Here is a 17,810-nt window from a genome sequence, read left to right on the forward strand (position 1 = left end):
TTTCAAAGTTCAGGAACTTTCAGGGGTGGGACTTGGGCGCTGAAAATGCTGATTGGTTGAGTTCATGCCGCATTTTGATTGTTTGAACTTGCAGCATTTTTTTTCAACCACCATTTTTTTTTTTTATCTGTTGCAGTGCGTGCAGTAACAATGTTTGCTATTCTAATCAACAATGGAGTTTTAAAAATATGACAGATGGACCGATGACGTGGTTCAGGCTATTTGCCTAATCATCACAGTACTTTAGACCATGGTGGAAACGCAGACAGCAACATGTCTGGGGGAAAAAAAAGTTCCCTCTGGTAATTTTGGTGGAAACGCGGCTTTAGCTAATCATTTACACCCCAAGGGAATACACCCCATTTACTCACCAAATCTGTCATTCCAAATCTGAATGACTGACTAACTTCTGTGAAATGCATACCGGTAATTTTTTCCTCTTTTATGAAAGAATTTTCACGCAGCATTTTTCCATACAACATAGTGACCACATCTGAAAAACAACACTACATAAAAGTAGTATGCTATATACCAACAGCTTTGTGTGAGCAGCAGATCCAAATATTAGTTGTTATTCACTGGTAAGCTTGCATTCTGCCCATTTAAATCATGACTAAAACGTAATGCACACAATTTAACAAGAATAACCAAAAACCAAAAACACAAAAAACACAAATTTGGTCTGTTCCTCACAAGGAGGTCTGTGATGCCTACTGAAAGCTATCTTTTAGCATTCTCAGTTATCTCAGTGGACCCTTCAGAAGTACGTGACCTGCCTGCTTCTGTCTGTGCTCACTTGGGTTACTTTGCTTACTCACTCAGGGCTTAAAATTAACACTCACCAAGTGCCAAATGCATGTAAAAAACACATTGACCATTTGGGTGGTAACATCTTTATGAACTCTAACAAAGCAACGTTGTGAGAACATGAACGTAAACTACGCTCGGGACAGTTGACGGCCCAGCGCTGCACTGTCGTGCCAAATTAAATATTCAAGTGCAAGAAGACACGAAAAGGAACTCAATTCGTTACTCGCACGCTGTGTGGTAAGTTTATTGTGCGCACTCATTCGAAGCGTGCGCCCAGAAAGCAGAGTCTCAGACAGCGCGTAAATACTGATATTAGCTCTGTTTCAAGTCTTCTTGCACTTGGACAGACATATTCACTCAAAAGTATGTAAAAAATCAATAATTAAAAAATTGCGTCTCAATTTTTTTTTTTTTATGTTAAGTCTGCAGTCAGTAGTTTTTCATCTTTGTTTTGGAATCTGCAATTGCAGTTATTCGCGGAATTATCAACTTTACGTGGGTTGTGCCTCGGCACAGCACAGCGCGGGTGAATCCAATGTTTTGAGGAGAATGTGCGGCTGTCAGTCGCCGCGCCGGTGTGGATACTGTCATTTGGAATTACAGATTCTACTTTTTGGATGTATGACCAACATAAGAATTTTCACTGGAAAATGTCATCTGAACAAGTAACATCCACTTTGTTCTGACCAACTAGGGGGAAAAAAGCATTGCAGTAAATTTTTTTTTTTTTTTAACCTTTATTTAACCAGGAAGGTCCCATTGAGGTTAAAAACCTCTTTTTCAAGGGAGTCCTGGCCAAAAGGCAGCAAAAACACAGTCAATTACATTTATAAAAGTTATACAATACAAATAATTAAAAACATTTACAATTTAAACAGGTCATTTCAGGTTCTCTCAATCTGGACTTAAAAGCATTTAAGGAAATAAGTTCAGATAATTTCAAGTCTTTTTGCATAAAGTTCCATGCAGAAGGAGCGGAGTAGACAAAAGCCCTTTTTCCCAGTTCTGTACGGGCAAATGGAACAAAGAGCAGCAAGTTATCATTTGATCGCAATGAATAAGAACCAACACTTCTCCATGTGATTAAACTACAGATGTAGGATGGCAACAGACCAAGCATGGCCTTATAGATAAAAATATGCCAATGCCCTGATCTCCTGTTGGACAACGATGGCCATCCCACTCTGGAATATAATTCACAATGATGGGTCAAGTTTTTACAATTCGTAATAAATCTCAGAGACGCATGATAAACAGTGTCAATCTTATACAGACATTGTGCTGAAGCGGTCCTATACACCAGGTCTCCATAATCTAAGACAGATAAAAATGTTGCAGTGACTAGCTGCTTTTTAGCTTTAAAAGAAAAACAAAATTTATTTCGAAAGAAAAAAGACAGTTTAAGTTTGAGTTTCTTCACAAGGTTGTCTATATGAGGCTTAAAAGTGAGAGCATCATCAAGCCAGATACCAAGGTATTTATAAGAATGAACCACCTCTATGACACTTCCAGTCAAAGTGAACACAGGAGGAGGAGCTTGAGAAACCTTCTTAGTATTACTAAACAGCATCAGTTTGGTCTTATCAGCATTGAGAACCAGTTTAAGTTGCATAAGTGTGCGTTGAACCACATTAAAAGCTTTCTGCAAAGACTCAACCGCTTTAGCTGGGGACGATCCAAAACAATAAATAATCGTGTCATCAGCATACAAATGCATATTAGCATCCGACACATTGTGGCCTAGTTCATTTATATACATAATAAACAAGAGAGGACCTAATATTGAGCCTTGTGGCACCCCCTTGTGGACCTTCACTAATGCAGAACATAGACCATCACATTTAATGCACTGAGTCCTGTCACTCAGATAATTCATGAACCAGGAAACTACACAATCAGACAATCCCAGACAAAGAAGCCTATGCTTTAGAACAGCATGGTCCACTGTGTCAAAAGCTTTCGACAGATCAAGAAAAAGTGATGCACAGAATTGCTTTCTATCAAGAGCGACAAGTATGTCATTAATTACTTTTGTGACAGCAGTGATGGTACTGTGCTTTTTCCTGAAGCCTGATTGCAGTTTGGAAAGGAGTTCATTTGAGTATAAAAACTCTTTTATTTGGTCTGAAACAAGGGATTCTAAAATTTTTGACAAAACACACAAATTAGATATAGGCCGATAGTTAGTTAAAACTGCTGGATCACCTCCTTTAAACAAGGGAATAACAAAAGCTGACTTCCAAACTGATGGTATTTCATTGTTTTGAATTGACAGATTAAAAAGAATTGTGAGGGGCTCTGCAACAAAATCAGCCGCCTTTTTCAAAAAGTAAGGCTCTATTAAATCTGGTCCAGGAGGTTTTCTGTGATCTAACGCTTTAAGAGCTCCATGCACCTGCTGCACAGTAAAAGAAACAAAATTGAAAGGCTCTCCAGAAAACACTGGGGAGTATGTGCATGGAGTGACAGCGACTACTCCTGTCGACTCGGACAGAGAACCAACTGATACAAAATGCTCATTAAAGCAATTTAAGACATCAACTCTGTCGTAGACTGGGAGAGAGTTTTTTAAGACAAATTTTGGGAGGGCTTCATTACTTTTATTCACAGAAAGAGACTTGATGACTTTCCAAAATTTCTGTGGATTATTGAGGTTTTCACTTGTGACTGATAAATAATATTCTGATTTAGCCTTTTTGATAAGAGAGGTACATTTATTTCTTAGTTGTCTGAAAATGGACCAGTCAGTGGCAGAATCACCATTTCTAGCTTTAGCCCATGCCACATTTCGCTGATGGATAATGTCTGACAACTCTGGAGAAAACCAAGGGTTTTCCCGTCCCTTCACTCTATGCTTTGTCCAAGGAGCATGTTTATTTACAATTTTCTCAAAATTCTCCTTAAAAAGTGTCCAGGCAAGCTCAACGTCAGGCAACAGGCCTAGCTGTCCCCAGTTAATCAAAGATAGATCATGATGATAGGCTTGTTCATTAAAGTTTTTCAAATTCCTCTTTCTAATAATTTGCGATTTACATTTGGGTATTTTACTGCCTCTCGAAGTAGCAATAACACAATGATCACTCAGATCATTACAAAAGACACCCATGGATACAAATTTATGAGGGACATTTGTTAGAATCAAGTCGATTAAAGTAGATTTATCTGGATTTTTGAGATTAGGCCTTGTAGGTACATTTACCAACTGGCTAAGACTGATAGAATCACAAAAAGATTTAAATTCATCAGAAACAACATTTAGCCAGTCCCAATTCAAGTCCCCGGCCAGTAAAAGTTCCCTATAGTTTAATCTGGACAAAAGAAGCTTTAAAGATGATAAAGCCTCCCTGGAGGCCGATGGAGGTCTATAACACCCCACAACAGTTATTGAAAGGGACTTAAATATTTCAACATTTAAGGCCAAAAACTCCATTTGCTTACAGAGAGACTCAGACAGAACAACTGATGCACCAAATCTTGACTTAACATAGATGGCTACACCACCACCTTTCTTCGGCCTGTCACTGCGAAAAACATTATACCCATGCACATTTATATCTTCATTAGTAATTGATTTCGTCAACCAAGTTTCCGAAATTATCGCTATGTCTGCATCTGTAGATTCAATCCAAATTTTAACCATGTCCATTTTTGGTAGTAAACTGCGAACATTAAGATGAACAAATTTAAGTCCAGGCATTGATTTAAATTCAGCAGGGGTCAAGACACATTGCAAACAGGGGCCAGGATTGGGCTGCACATTTCCAGATAGAAGTAGGAGTAGTGTAATAATCAATCTGCATTTCACAGTATATTTTGAAGCCGGCCTATCATATGCTGAAACCAGGCAATGCCTGTCATTAATTGAGAAAGACAAATTATACAAAGCAAAAAAATTTTGCAGTTTAGGCAAATCCCAATACAGATCCATCCAGAAGTCCAGGTTCCAACAAAAGTGTAATGGTTCCTGGTGCATGTCAATACTGGTTTTTGTGCCACTATAGTAGGTTTCCTGTATGCCCACCATATTATTAAAACAACTCACCCTAGGATCAGTGTCCAGTTTCAAGTTCCAAGTGACCAACAGGGATAAGAAAATTAAGAAAAATGCCATCGTCATTAATTTACTAATAGTAAAGTTGACAAATAACAGTACCAGTTTATCTTGTAGAGTATGTCCCAGCTTCCAAAATGATGTTGCAGGCTTAGGCTTGTTTACCCAAGCTTCAGGAGAATATAGCAGGCCAGGCCCGTTTGCCTAGCCTCCAGGTTGATGTGTGAGACTAAATTGTGCTGATTAAATCTAAATGATTGCTTATCATATCACATCAAACCGTGCAAATTATACTTTGTTCTCAAATTGTTCATGTTAACAACATCAGCATTGCGTAACTACATTTAATGCCCTTCCGATATTTATCCTTGTTTTCGCATGGGCCCGATTGCAGTCTCTTTTTTTTCTGTAGCCACTCCGAAGTCCGAACGATGTCTTTTGCATTTTACAACAGGTGAATCTCCAGTTGTCACTGGTGATTGTCATTTGAACCTTTCTGGATCCGCCATCAAATTGATTAATTTAATTATATCAATTGCTGTGAGAAAAGGCTTTAAATCTCCACCTCCAACATCCTCACATGCAATATAGCCTACTAGCCGAGACAGCTTCTTTATGTGTACAGATTAGACGTAATGACGCAAAGACATGCTCGAATTTCCCGCGGAAATCCACCAGTATCACTAGAATTAAAAACATTATTACAAGCTTACTGTTTTGAATCGAGCTAAGGCAAGCAGATAGTTTTGAACACTGGCTGGTTATTTACTTGCTCACATTTATTTTGGATAATTTTTAACCCAAAAAAGTTACGGAATGCAGATTAATCTGTTTAATTTATACAGTGAGAGACTATACAGTGTTATTTTACATTTGATTACTTTATTCAATGTCTCTACCTGAAAACTATTGTTACTTGTCTTTTTAATAATGTTTTTAATTTATATTAGTTAGGGAAGTAGTTTTAGCTGTGGTATTGAAATTGGAATAGAGAATTGTGAATTTTTCACTGGTCACTAAAATGTTGGTATCATAACTGGCTGTTTTTGTAAAATATTCATGGCCAATATATTTTGTCAAGTCACCGGCCATTGGCAGGTGTGGCAAAAAGTTAGTTTTAGGCCCTTGAGCTGCAGGGAAATTGCGTTTAGGAAACACTGATTGGCTAATGAAGATACTACATCAAGAAAATATGATCATATAACACCGATTTTATCATCACTGCATTGGTTACCTATAAAGTTCCGTATTAATTACAAGGTATTGCTACTGACTTATAAAGCCCTAAACGGCTTAGCTCCAGTCTATTTAACAGATCTTCTATCGCCCTATAATCCATCGCGCTCTTTAAGATCACTAAATTCAAGGCTTTTGGTCATACCTAGGATATCCAGAACCACCAAAGGAGGGAGAGCATTTTCACATTTGGCTCCAAAACTCTGGAATAGTCTTCCTGATACTGTTCGTTGCTCAGACTCGCTCTCCCAGTTTAAAACTAGATTAAAGTCGCATCTCTTCAGCCAGGCATTCATATAATATTTTTAATCTTACAGTTCAAACTACAATCCGGCCTCTAGCTCATAAATGCCAGAGGAGAACTGGCCCCCGACTGAGCCTGGGTTCTCCCAAGGTTTTTTTTTCTCCATTAGGTCACCTGATGGAGTTTTAGGACACCATTAGGTCACTTGATGGAGTTTTTCGGTTCCTTGCCACTGTTGCCTTTGGCTTGCTCAGTTGGGGATATTTTGGGGATATTTAATTTAATTTTATCAATCAATAAATTCCACTAGAAACAAACCTTGTTGTATTATTTTAATTTAATACTGTGAAGCTGCTTTGATACAATCTGTATTGTGAAAAGGGCTATACAAATATACTTGACTTGACTTGACTTGACTTAATGGCACCACAAGAACAAAACTCTTCTACTTGTTGTGACTATCCTGAACTGTCAAAGGGAGACTGGAAAACTAGAAAAACAATTAAACATTTATGTTGTTAGAAAATGTTTATTTTGTCATGGCTACCTCACACAAAGCTGTCATATGATGTGCCTTGAAAAATGTGGTACTGATCTCTGTCATCATAGTTTGGATTAGTAAACCGCCATGTTGCTAATTTTCTGTGTAGCCCGAAGAGCAGCTTCCATGTTATCTGACCTACACCACTCCTGGGGTAGAAAGAGTGGTGAAAGAGAGCAGCCACCATAACTCACACATACAGCAAGACACTAAAGGACCCAGGTAATGTTTGAACACCCACACAAACACTTTCCACTGGCTTAAGGTGGGGGTTCACGTCTTTTTCTGAATTACCATAATTATGAATTTCTGACTAGTAAAGCTGTTCACGTCCTCATGAATTCAAGGAAACTTCAAATCGTATGAAAGCTTATACCTCTACCACTCTCCTATTATTATAACATATAAAAAGCAAAATGGCAGTGGCCTCAGCATTCAAAGGTAGCTAGGTACAGTATCACACACATATTAGTTTATATACCATTTTAGCTCAGCCAGTGTTGCCTGGTGCACTTTCTTAGCTCTGTTTTGTCATTAGAAGAGCATTTATGGTGAATTAATATACTGATTAAGTATTTGTATTATACTAATTTTAACAAGATGAGAATGGGGCATTATTAAGAGTAAATGCTTGCATCAAATGATGAATCTGACACCATTTCTCACAGGTACTGCCCCTCCATTGAGTCGAAGGTGCTTCGGTTTCCAGGGCGCCAGCACCAGGTATGGCTGGAACCGGAGGGTCTGACCTCTGACCTCATGTACCCTCAGGGTTTGTCTATGACGATGCCCCCTGAGAAGCAACTCTGCCTCATCAGAGAGATTCCTGGGCTGCAACGTGCAAAGATTTGCACTCCAGGTACATTTATAATCAAGCCAAATCAAATTTATTTGTACAATACTTTTCCACAATACGTGCATTGTTTCAGAACATTTTTTTTCCCCAGAAAATAATTTTTTGTAAAGGGGGCGTCTTCCCCACAACTCGAAAAAAAGCCCATTTTACGTTGCAGTAATTAAACCCCTGGAATTTAGTGAATGCCCACTGAAACACTGCAGTCATTTCCTGGTTAACCTCTAACCCAAGAGTCACATGATCTATACCAACGACTAAGAAAACAGCTCGTAGTCATCTTCAGTCTTTGTTGTTACACCAAACTGCCACAAGATGGTGCTAAGAAATGACAAATGATTGCATGCCATGACAGCATATATAGTTTTACATGAGTGCATTGTCTGTATGCGGATATAATATATCCAACATTATATATAGAGCTGTGCGATAATATGGTTTACATTTTGAGACGATATAAACAATCAAACAGCCAGGATTTGCTATGTAGTGTATAGTATTGCTTTTTGTGAGCATACTGTATGTATGCAGGTAAAGTAGTAATTACTATATATCCAACTTTTAATATTGCTGGGAGATAATACCGTGTAGTTTACATTTTTTGATGATATAACAATCAAGCAGTTGAGATTTGCTACATTGTACATACCGCTTAACATGAGTGTACTGGATGTATCTGGGTAAGGTTGGATATGCTTATTGTAGATGTGTAATTTATTATTGACTATTAATTCGTTAATTAATTCAGGTTATTAATTTGGAACATTTTAGAGACACAGACCTTGGATCATGTTACGTTGGACTGTCACGTTGCCAGACTTTTGAATATCTCCACTGGGCCGCTTTGCAGATTATTCTGTGAAAGAACTGCCCACTAAGACAGTAAACAATGGGGCAGTTAGGGGCGGGTAAATATTAAATGGGTAATGCTCAGTGTTGATCTGCAATAGACTATACAGAAAACTCATAAGTTGTCTTAATGTTTTGCTCCAGGTTATGGAGTGCAGTATGACTTTGTCTGTCCAACACAACTCTTCCCGTGGCTGCAGGTAAAGAGCACTCAGGGTCTCTTCCTGGCTGGGCAGATAAATGGAACCACAGGCTATGAGGAGGCAGCTGCACAGGTAGGGATATTGTGATAACCGCAATATTGTAATACTGACAAGCCAACTACTGACAAGCCAACTACAGAGGAATGCAAGCAACTGCCGCAATCGCGAATCCTCGATGTTCACATTTAAAAAAAAAATCATAAGACTATACCCTTCATGTTTTACATTTCATGCATTCATATTTAATGTTAAATAAGTTAATGATAACAAGAGTGAAGAATGTATTTTTTTCCTGCCAAATGGCTCTTTTTTTACTAAAGGCTCTGTGTTCCATTGTGATTTATACAGATTTGCACTAAACAAGCCTAAACAGATAGCGAGTGAGAGAGACAGAGATGGACTGAGCGCGTGCGATTACCTGCGTCTGTCCTACTTAGGGTCAAGTCTTATATCCATTTCCCATTAATGGAGTCAGGGCTGGTAAATGCATTGAATCTCGATGAAGTAAAGCATCAGCTTCAGCGTTACCCAGGCGACACATTGCTGGTCGATTGAGCCATCTAAAGTGGCGCTCAAAATGAAACCTTCACCTTGTTGATGAACCGTTTAATGACTCACTAAAATACAGTCCCTTGCCCCCACCTAGTGGCGTAATAATGTAACCTGCATTGACTGACGGGACAGCCTGTCTAGAACGCTTAGAGACAATTACTGGTAAAATATTAGAAAACCTCTTGTTCAGTCAGATTAACTGTTACTAACTGTTAGACATATAACAATAGCCCAACAAACTATTTGTCAGGTTTATGTTCTGTTATGTGAACCCTTATTTTAACATTCTGTTCTGTTTCCTTTTTCCCTGCTCTGTTTAGTTTAATTTCATCGGTTACTGATTCAATCCTCGATTGTTTCTATAGTTACTTATTTGTTGTTCTTTGTCAGTTCTCGTTGATGAATTGTGTGATTTGCGTTATTCTCCAGTGTGTTCATTGATGACATGACTCTATCTGTCGTAGTACCGAGGTCTATGTGTAGAATCAAGTAATCCACTGATAAGTTGAATTACTGAAGAGTTTAAACACTGACATTTTCAGAACAACAGCTTTTAACGTTGAACAACTTCTAGCTCAAACAGTGGGGTAGTTAAAGGCAGACCATCAGTTTGACCAATGACAGGTGGGAGGTGTTTTGAGAAGCCCATTTGTGAATTTTTTTTTTTTTGCTGTTGCTAGTTACTAAGTGACTTCACCTTTAAGTATTTCTTCTTGTGCTTCTAAACTACCACATAAAAGCTTGGAAATGCTAAGACATGTTTATGTTTTTGAAAGAAATTCAGCATTGATGGAATTGCCATTGTAATTAAATAGCATCAATGTTAACATTCTATTTCCTTTTTGACTGATTTCCAGAAATTCTCTCTCTGACATAAGCAGCTCTTGCAGATAAATGAAACAAACTTGTAAAAAGTTAGCTGCCTTTATAAACTGCTTCGTAGAAAGATTGTAATTAAATGTATAGTATAACTTTTTTTATAATTTATGACAAAAGAACTGACAGATAAGAAAAAACAACATTATTCGTGGAGTGACTACCTCAGCTTGACACCGTCAACATTCCATGTCTCATTAGTCTTGCGTGTACCAGGCATGAGAAAAGAAAGACGCTGTCCGTTTGTTAAGTCTGATGTCATGCATTACAATTTTCAGGTCCAAACGGTCCAAACACCAAATGGTGCTTATACACTTACAGTGTGTTGTAATCGGTGATGGGTAGATTACTTTTAAATTGTAGTGTGTTACTGATTACATTGGTTACATGACGAAAATTGTAGTTAGGTATATTATATGTGATTACACATTTTGTACTCTACTTTTTCTAATCTAAATGTTTGATTAATTTAAGATTGCTTCTATAAAAAACTAAGAGAAAGTATATTTCATTATTTATTAACATCATAGAATGCATTAAACATATTATGCCAGGGTTCCCCAAACTGCAGCTCGTGAAAGAACTGCTGGGGGTTAGAGCTAATAATTAATTAATGTCAAAAATAATGTCAAAATGTCCATCTTGGCAAGTATCCTCATAACAGTCGGTTATGTCTTAAGTGAACATAAACAGTTAGGATGTGTCTTAATATATTGGATCCATCCATTAGGTCTTAGGCTACAGTATAACAGGTACATCAGGCTGCTGTCATTTTGTGTCTTTAATGTTAATCAAACAACAAAAGACAAAGGGAAAATCACCCACTGCTTTCGAGATGGCATTGGTGAAGGGTGTAATGCAACGCTTTCAAATTACCTCGTCTCATTCACCAGAGAGACAATTACAATATAAAGCACATAACTTTACAATAATAATGAATGTAAACAACTATTAACAACTGTAAAATGTGGCTGCTGTTTGTTTTGCCTTGTTTTGGGCATGGGAAGGGGCGTCTTTACTGCTTGATAAATATAAGCAGCACGGCATGTAATGGTTCATGTGCTCGTCAGACCCGAAAAAGATAAATATTAACTGTGCTCTTTAAAACAAAGAATAGAGCAATATTGAAGAATGGTTAGTATGCTCAAACAGTGGGAAACTATATTCGTGCAGTGTGCGTATGTCAAAAAATCTATTCTGATTTTAAGCTTGTGACAACATCCCGATCACTTTATTTAACGTTCATGTAAACACTACGTTCGGATTCATCAATCGGAATTAATTTATTCCGATTGAAACAAAAGGTGCCCACGTAAACGTAGCTACTGTGTGATTTCTAGGCTCCACTACAACTCAGTCTTTTTCTGAACTAATACATCTCAGATTTAGGTGGAGACATGAATTAGGTGAGAACATTGGTGGGCTTGTAATCTGTCTAGTAAATTGAAACATCAAGGTTGAGTTGCAGCTTAGTTCTGTTTAATTTGTTTGCACAATGATCTTCCTAGTTGTTAAAATCTACGTTGTGGTCCCAGCTGGTCCTAGCATAATGCTTTGCTGTAGCTGGCCGGTATGATCTCTCTTTAAGGCTTATCTAGTCGTTGGGTTCTTAACTGACAGTACAGGACTGTGTTTTGGTTGTTTCTGGGTGCAATTCCCCCCATCTAAAGAGATGGGTCTTCAAAATAGATTTAAACTGAGAGAAAACATAAGAGTCTGTCTGCCTCTTGAATAATACTAGGTAGACTGTTCCAAAGTTTAAGATTTTCCACCCGCATTTTGTAAGTATTATCATCTGGCCAATGAGAACTGACACAATGATGTTTCTTAATAATATATCCCAACGGTAGCACTAATGCCAACATCATTTTCGAGTCTAGCCAAAAGAATGTGGTCAAAGTCATTTGTAACACTGATGAGTAAAGTTAATACTATGATATGGTCTGAAATATGATACCTGACTGAAATACTTCACAGATACCATTTCTCTTCAAAAGGAACATAGTGTTGTTGGGAATTTGCTACTTTTTCTAGAAATTTTGACCAGTCTATTGTTAACTAATTCTCCAGGATTAAGTAGTGGTGTGGTTTAATAAAAGCCACCTTGAATGTTTTGGAGATATGTCCTAATAATAATCACCAGGGATTTACATTAACAATTTTGACAGTGATACCATAGGGGAATACTACCATATAGATATTTTTAATATCATCTCATAATTTGGCAGCAGCATTAGGCTGCTGTCACTTTAAGACCTGACACACAAATCCATTTTACTGTTGCACATGCATTTTCATTCTCAACTGTTTACATTCATTTAATGTTTATGTGAAAACTCGCCAATACTGGCATTTTTACATTATTTAGTGTATTTGACTGTTTAAGTGGAATAAGCGGCAAGAAAACCTAAATTTAGCAGGCCGAGAGGTGGCTTTATGTGCGCATACTTTGGGTGTGAGCACAAAATCTGTGGGAATGAGTTAAATTATGTGCAATATGTGCAATCCCACGCAGAAATTCAAGCCCTGTAACACCAACAATATTGATCCGGAGCAAATTAAATGAGTGCGTAAGGGGAGGCGGGTTTGTTTGTCAACTTGCTGTCGGAGAGATGGGAGAGCAAGAAAGTGCAGCTGGTGTTGTGTATCTATTATGTGGAAAATGAGTATTGGAAGCGTTTCAGATATTTCAAAATCAGCATGCATCGAAAAATCTATATTTTTGACAAAACTATATTGCACTTATTTCCGATGCCTTTTTAAAAGAGTACAATTTTACAGGTTTAGACAAACTTCCTCTCCTGTATCAGAGAATGAATGGAGCTGTTTCTCGGGGATTGTATAGTGTACTGTATATTGCGATACTATAGCAGATGGTTGCTAGCTTTAAATATTGAGCTGATGTGGGAACAGTTTGATCACAAGGTCTGTAACAGTTGTCCTACAAACCGAAAAACACCTATGGGAAGAAAGCATGATGTGAAAATCAAGCTGAGTATCTTAAACAAAGAAAAAAAAGGACTGCATGAATGTTTGAGCATTTATTTTAAATTGAAATGGTCTTTTGCAACATTACAAATGTCTTCACAAACATTTTTGATCACTTAATGCATCCTAAATTAATGCAAATTTATTAAGTATACTTTATTTTATTTTTTTATATCTAACATAAAATGTTTCCACACATTTGAATGGTTGTGTTATTTTCTAGTTTTTGTGTGTGTGTGTGTGTGGATATGTTTAAAAAGTGTACAGCACATTGGTCAACTAACTTTATAAATAAATTGCCTTGCCTTCTGTCTTATGTTTGCTTATTCTGTTCTCTGTTAAGGGTTTGTGGGCTGGAGTCAATGCAGGTCGGACATCTCTCTCTAAGCCCCCGGTGTCCCTCTCACGCACTCAGAGCTACATCGGAGTTCTAATTGATGATCTGATTGGTCGTGGAGTGACAGAGCCATACCGTATGTTCACAAGCAGGGCTGAGTTCAGAACCGCCCTCAGACCAGACAATGCTGACCTACGACTCACTCTCAGAGGTACCGTAAGATTTGAAAGGTACAAGAGAATATTTTTACACAAAGCTGTGACTTTACATATTTTACAGTAAAAAGCTGAACAAAAAGGAAAAAGGTATGAATATTTTTTTTTGGTTTAAAAATATTGTATTTTAGGTTACTGATGAATAGAATGTTCAAAATAACAGCATTTATTTGAAAAAATCTTTTGTAACATTATAAATGACTTCACTGTCACTTTTGATCCATTATATGACTCCTTGCTGAGTAAAAGTATTAATTTCCTTTGTTCTTTTTTTTAAAACTAATTGTAAAAAAAAAAAAAAAATCATGATTTTTTGATGAATAGAAATTTCAAAAGAACAGCATTTGAAATAGAACTCTTTTGTAACATTATAAATGTCTTTTCTGTAATTTTTGGGGGGAAAATTATGAATTCTTAGTGAATATTTAGTTCTCAGATCTTATTGAGCAGCATTCCAGGAGTGCTGATATAACAGTCCATCACCACTGGAACTTTTCACTGTTTGTATCACTCTGCTTGTCTGTGTTTGTTCCAGTCAGACTGTCTGAACATTAGTGGTGGGGGTTTTACAGTGTCTCTTCCTTCTGGTTAAATCATCATAAAGATATGTTATGAGGGAATCATTTGAATCATTCACTCAACCGATTTGTTCGGGAATTAAATACCACATTGGTTCCAGCATTGGTTCAGTTGTCTTCTTTGTTTGGAACTATTTTCACTGACAGAGCAAAGGAACTACGAATACTGTTATAAAATATAAGTTAACCGATGTTGATTTCTTGTTTGTTGAACTGCTGTTTAAAAGTAGTCACACAATCTTGCTGACTCCTTGTTACTTCAGTAACTTTTAATAAGAAGCCCAGGCTGCTGTTGTTAGTTTGAAATGTTTTAATTAGTAGTGAGGCTAGGACACATCCTCATACATCACAATGTCATACCCTGTATCTGTGGCATATAGTTCCACACACAAGAGGGGTTAATGACTCAAAAACATCTGCTCATAGATAGATAGCCAATAAACTGGTTTGTTACTATTGTAAGGCCAAACTCAAATATATAACCAATACACTGCTCTGTCATGATATATGGCTGGTATTTCAGTTTGTTACCATATGCCTCTGTTTATTATTTATAGGTTTTGAGGAATTGGGCTGCGTGTCTGAGCAGCGCTATAATGAAGCTCTTCGGGTTCAAGTGAGTTTGAATGATGCTTTATCTGCCCTGAAGTCCATACATCTCTCTGCCTCTCGCTGGAAGGACAAACTGGGAGATGTTAACATCAGCGAGACTAAGAGTTCCATTCTCAAGTAAGACCTAAGTCTTTTATTTACTTACTATAATAAACTTGCGTATGTAATACTTGAAATTGTCCACATGCAAATAATTGATTGTTTGTCAGTTTAATCTCATCATTGATGCCTTCCTCAGTGTCTAATATGAGAATAAATAACTATAGACCTGAAAGTGCCAATTTCTGTTTCAGTGGAGTGGAGGTGCTGCAGTACAAAGATGTTTCTTTCCAGATGTTAGCCTCTGCCTTCCCAGAACTCTCTGGCCTGTATCTAGAATTTTCAGAGAGACTGAAAGTCGAAGGTAATATAACATTCCAAAACATTATTGTTGCGTTTTGTTACCATACTTCATAGAACCAGAATTTTGTAACTAATGGCAGGTACAGTTGTGCTAAAAAGTTTACTTGCCCCTTGCAGAATCTGCAAAATGTTAATTATTTGATCAAAATAAGAGGGATCATACTGTACTGTACTAATATATTTTACATAAAAAAATCCTCTAGGTCCCGCAAATTCTGTGGTTTTCCAGCAGCTTTTGCATATTTTAACCCTTTCCAGCCGTGACTATCTTTTCACACTGAGGACAACTGAGGCACTCATACACAACTATTACAAAAGGTTCAAACATTCACAGATGCTCCAGAAGAAAACATGACACATCAAGAAAACTTTTTGTATTGAAGATCAGGGTAAATTATACTTATTATTTTCTGTAGCTTCTGAAGGAACAAATTAAGTAAACACGTACACACCTTCATCCTGTTCAAAAGTGTTCACCCCTCGGATCTTAATGCATCGTGTTTCCTTCTGGAGCATCAGTGAATGTTTAAACGTTTTGCAATAGTTGCGTATGGGTCCCTCAGTTGTCCTCAGTGTGAAAAGATGGATCTCAAAATCACACAGTCACAACTGGAAAGGGTTCAAATATGCAAAAGATGCAGGAAAATCAAAGATTTGGCGGACCTGAAGGATTTTTCTGAAGAACATTGGGCAGTTTAACTGCTCAGGACAAACAAGGGACTCAAGAACAGCTATCACAAAAAAAACAAAAAAACATCCGTGGATCATCCAGGTAACGACACACAGTATTAAGAATTAAGTGTATGTAAACTTTTGAACGGGGTGATTTTTTTATAAATTCAACTTTTTTGTTTTGTGGACTATGTAAACATATTTAATGTAAAATATCTTATTCAGAATAGTACTAAATGAAAAATAACATGCATTTTGTATAATCCTTCTTATTTTGTTAAAATAATTAACATTTTACATATTCTGCAAGGTGTGTGTAAACTTTTGATCACAACTGTATGTGTGAACTGAAATGGCACCTGCAGAACTTCAATGATGCACAACGGTTACTTCGGTCTGTTCCTGTAGCTATTTACCGTCCACATTGTGAGAAGCAGAGGAAAGAGATAGAGAGAATGCAAGCGGAGGAGAGTCTATATTTGCCAGAGGACATTGACTATCTGACTCTACCCGTGTCCCTCTCTCAGGAGGTCAGAGAGATTCTGGATAGCGTACGACCGAGCACAGTAAGGACCCACACGATAAAGGTGAAGCTTGCAATTTCTGTGACACCAGTGGCACAAGATTTGAACAGACCCCAAATATTTAACGGACACGAATCATGCTTCAAATCATGTTTTCATGATAATGTGTCCCGGGATTGTTTGATTTTGGCTCAATCCCGGGACATGTTTGCATTCACACAGAAGGCACTCTAGCAATTCTATGGCAATTTTCTGGGATCAACTCACTGTGTGAAAGGGGCTTAAGTGATCTGACAGCCCTAGAAATGGCAGAGCAGCACACTTACTGAGATACACTCTCGGGCCGGACACTTCTGACCACCACTCCAGTACTTTGGTGGTTTAGGTTAGTTTAGTTTTACATGGGCAAGCTGCACAAAATGTAAGAATCCAGTCATTATTGTCCATTTGGTGCCACAAGAAGTGACACAGAAATGACTTGCTTCACCTTACATTCTTTGTATATTTAATGCAAGTTATGTTGTGCTGGTTAATTCTGTATTTCACTGTATTATTACATAGTTGGAGATTCTTGGGATGAATGCGGTTTGATACTGACATTTTCAGCATTCGTATTTATAAACCAACTACTGAACAAGGAAACCAGAATTCTTTGTAAAGATTCACTGGCTTCGACAGGAGTCTAAGCAGAATACCAGTGTACCGCTTATAGTGTAGTATAACCTGTTGAACCTATTATTTAAAAAAAAAATAATATTTGAAACGGTATGCAACTATAAACCATTTCAAACAGAAGTATGCTACATCGTTGTCACAAGACCCTCGGGGCATTGGTTTATTCACTATTTAAAACTTTATCTAGTTTAAAGCGTTCACATTTATTCAATATTTGATTTGTTTTTGTGTAAAAAAAAAAAAAAAAAAACACATTTGCAGTCCGATAACAAATCGAGCCAAAAACAGATGTTAAAAATGCATTGCATTGTGGGATACAGCATCTGTAGTGACGTGAGCTTTGTTATATTCAGCACATTTTTAGCAGCTACAGGTTAAGACTGATGTTTCCAACAAATGAATTGTCCAACTGTACAACAGACTAATTGAAATGACTTATTGTATTGTATTAAGTGTTTATGTATGTAGTCATTTTAAGAAATGACTGTGTGTGGTATTCACTGAAAGCCTTTATTTTAGGCCTGCTTCAACCTGCTCTTAAGATTTGTCTGGGTTGATCTGATCACAAGTGGGCAAGTGAGACTGAGCACCA

At 37.4% G+C, this 17,810-nt stretch overlaps 1 protein-coding gene and 1 long non-coding RNA gene across 2 annotated transcripts in view; both read left to right on the top strand.

Moving 5' to 3' along the window:
• The window catches only part of mto1 (mitochondrial tRNA translation optimization 1), a 29,310-nt gene that overhangs the window by 10,903 nt on the left and 597 nt on the right, over positions 1 to 17,810 (top strand). The window contains exons 6-12 of the mRNA XM_082152742.1: positions 6,992 to 7,104; positions 7,551 to 7,741; positions 8,729 to 8,859; positions 13,547 to 13,751; positions 14,891 to 15,062; positions 15,239 to 15,348; positions 16,428 to 16,585. Of these exons, the coding sequence (XP_082008868.1) occupies positions 6,992 to 7,104; positions 7,551 to 7,741; positions 8,729 to 8,859; positions 13,547 to 13,751; positions 14,891 to 15,062; positions 15,239 to 15,348; positions 16,428 to 16,585 (1,080 nt within the window). The remainder of the gene's footprint in view (positions 1 to 6,991; positions 7,105 to 7,550; positions 7,742 to 8,728; positions 8,860 to 13,546; positions 13,752 to 14,890; positions 15,063 to 15,238; positions 15,349 to 16,427; positions 16,586 to 17,810) is intronic.
• On the top strand, positions 1,390 to 5,506 carry LOC309485881. Its single transcript, XR_014201300.1, has 2 exons — positions 1,390 to 1,522; positions 5,090 to 5,506. It is a non-coding gene; the product is annotated as an uncharacterized lncRNA (long non-coding RNA).

Source organism: Leuciscus leuciscus (genome assembly GCF_965113295.1).
Source record: "Leuciscus leuciscus genome assembly, chromosome: 21".
NCBI classification, from domain to species: Eukaryota; Metazoa; Chordata; class Actinopteri; order Cypriniformes; family Leuciscidae; genus Leuciscus; species Leuciscus leuciscus.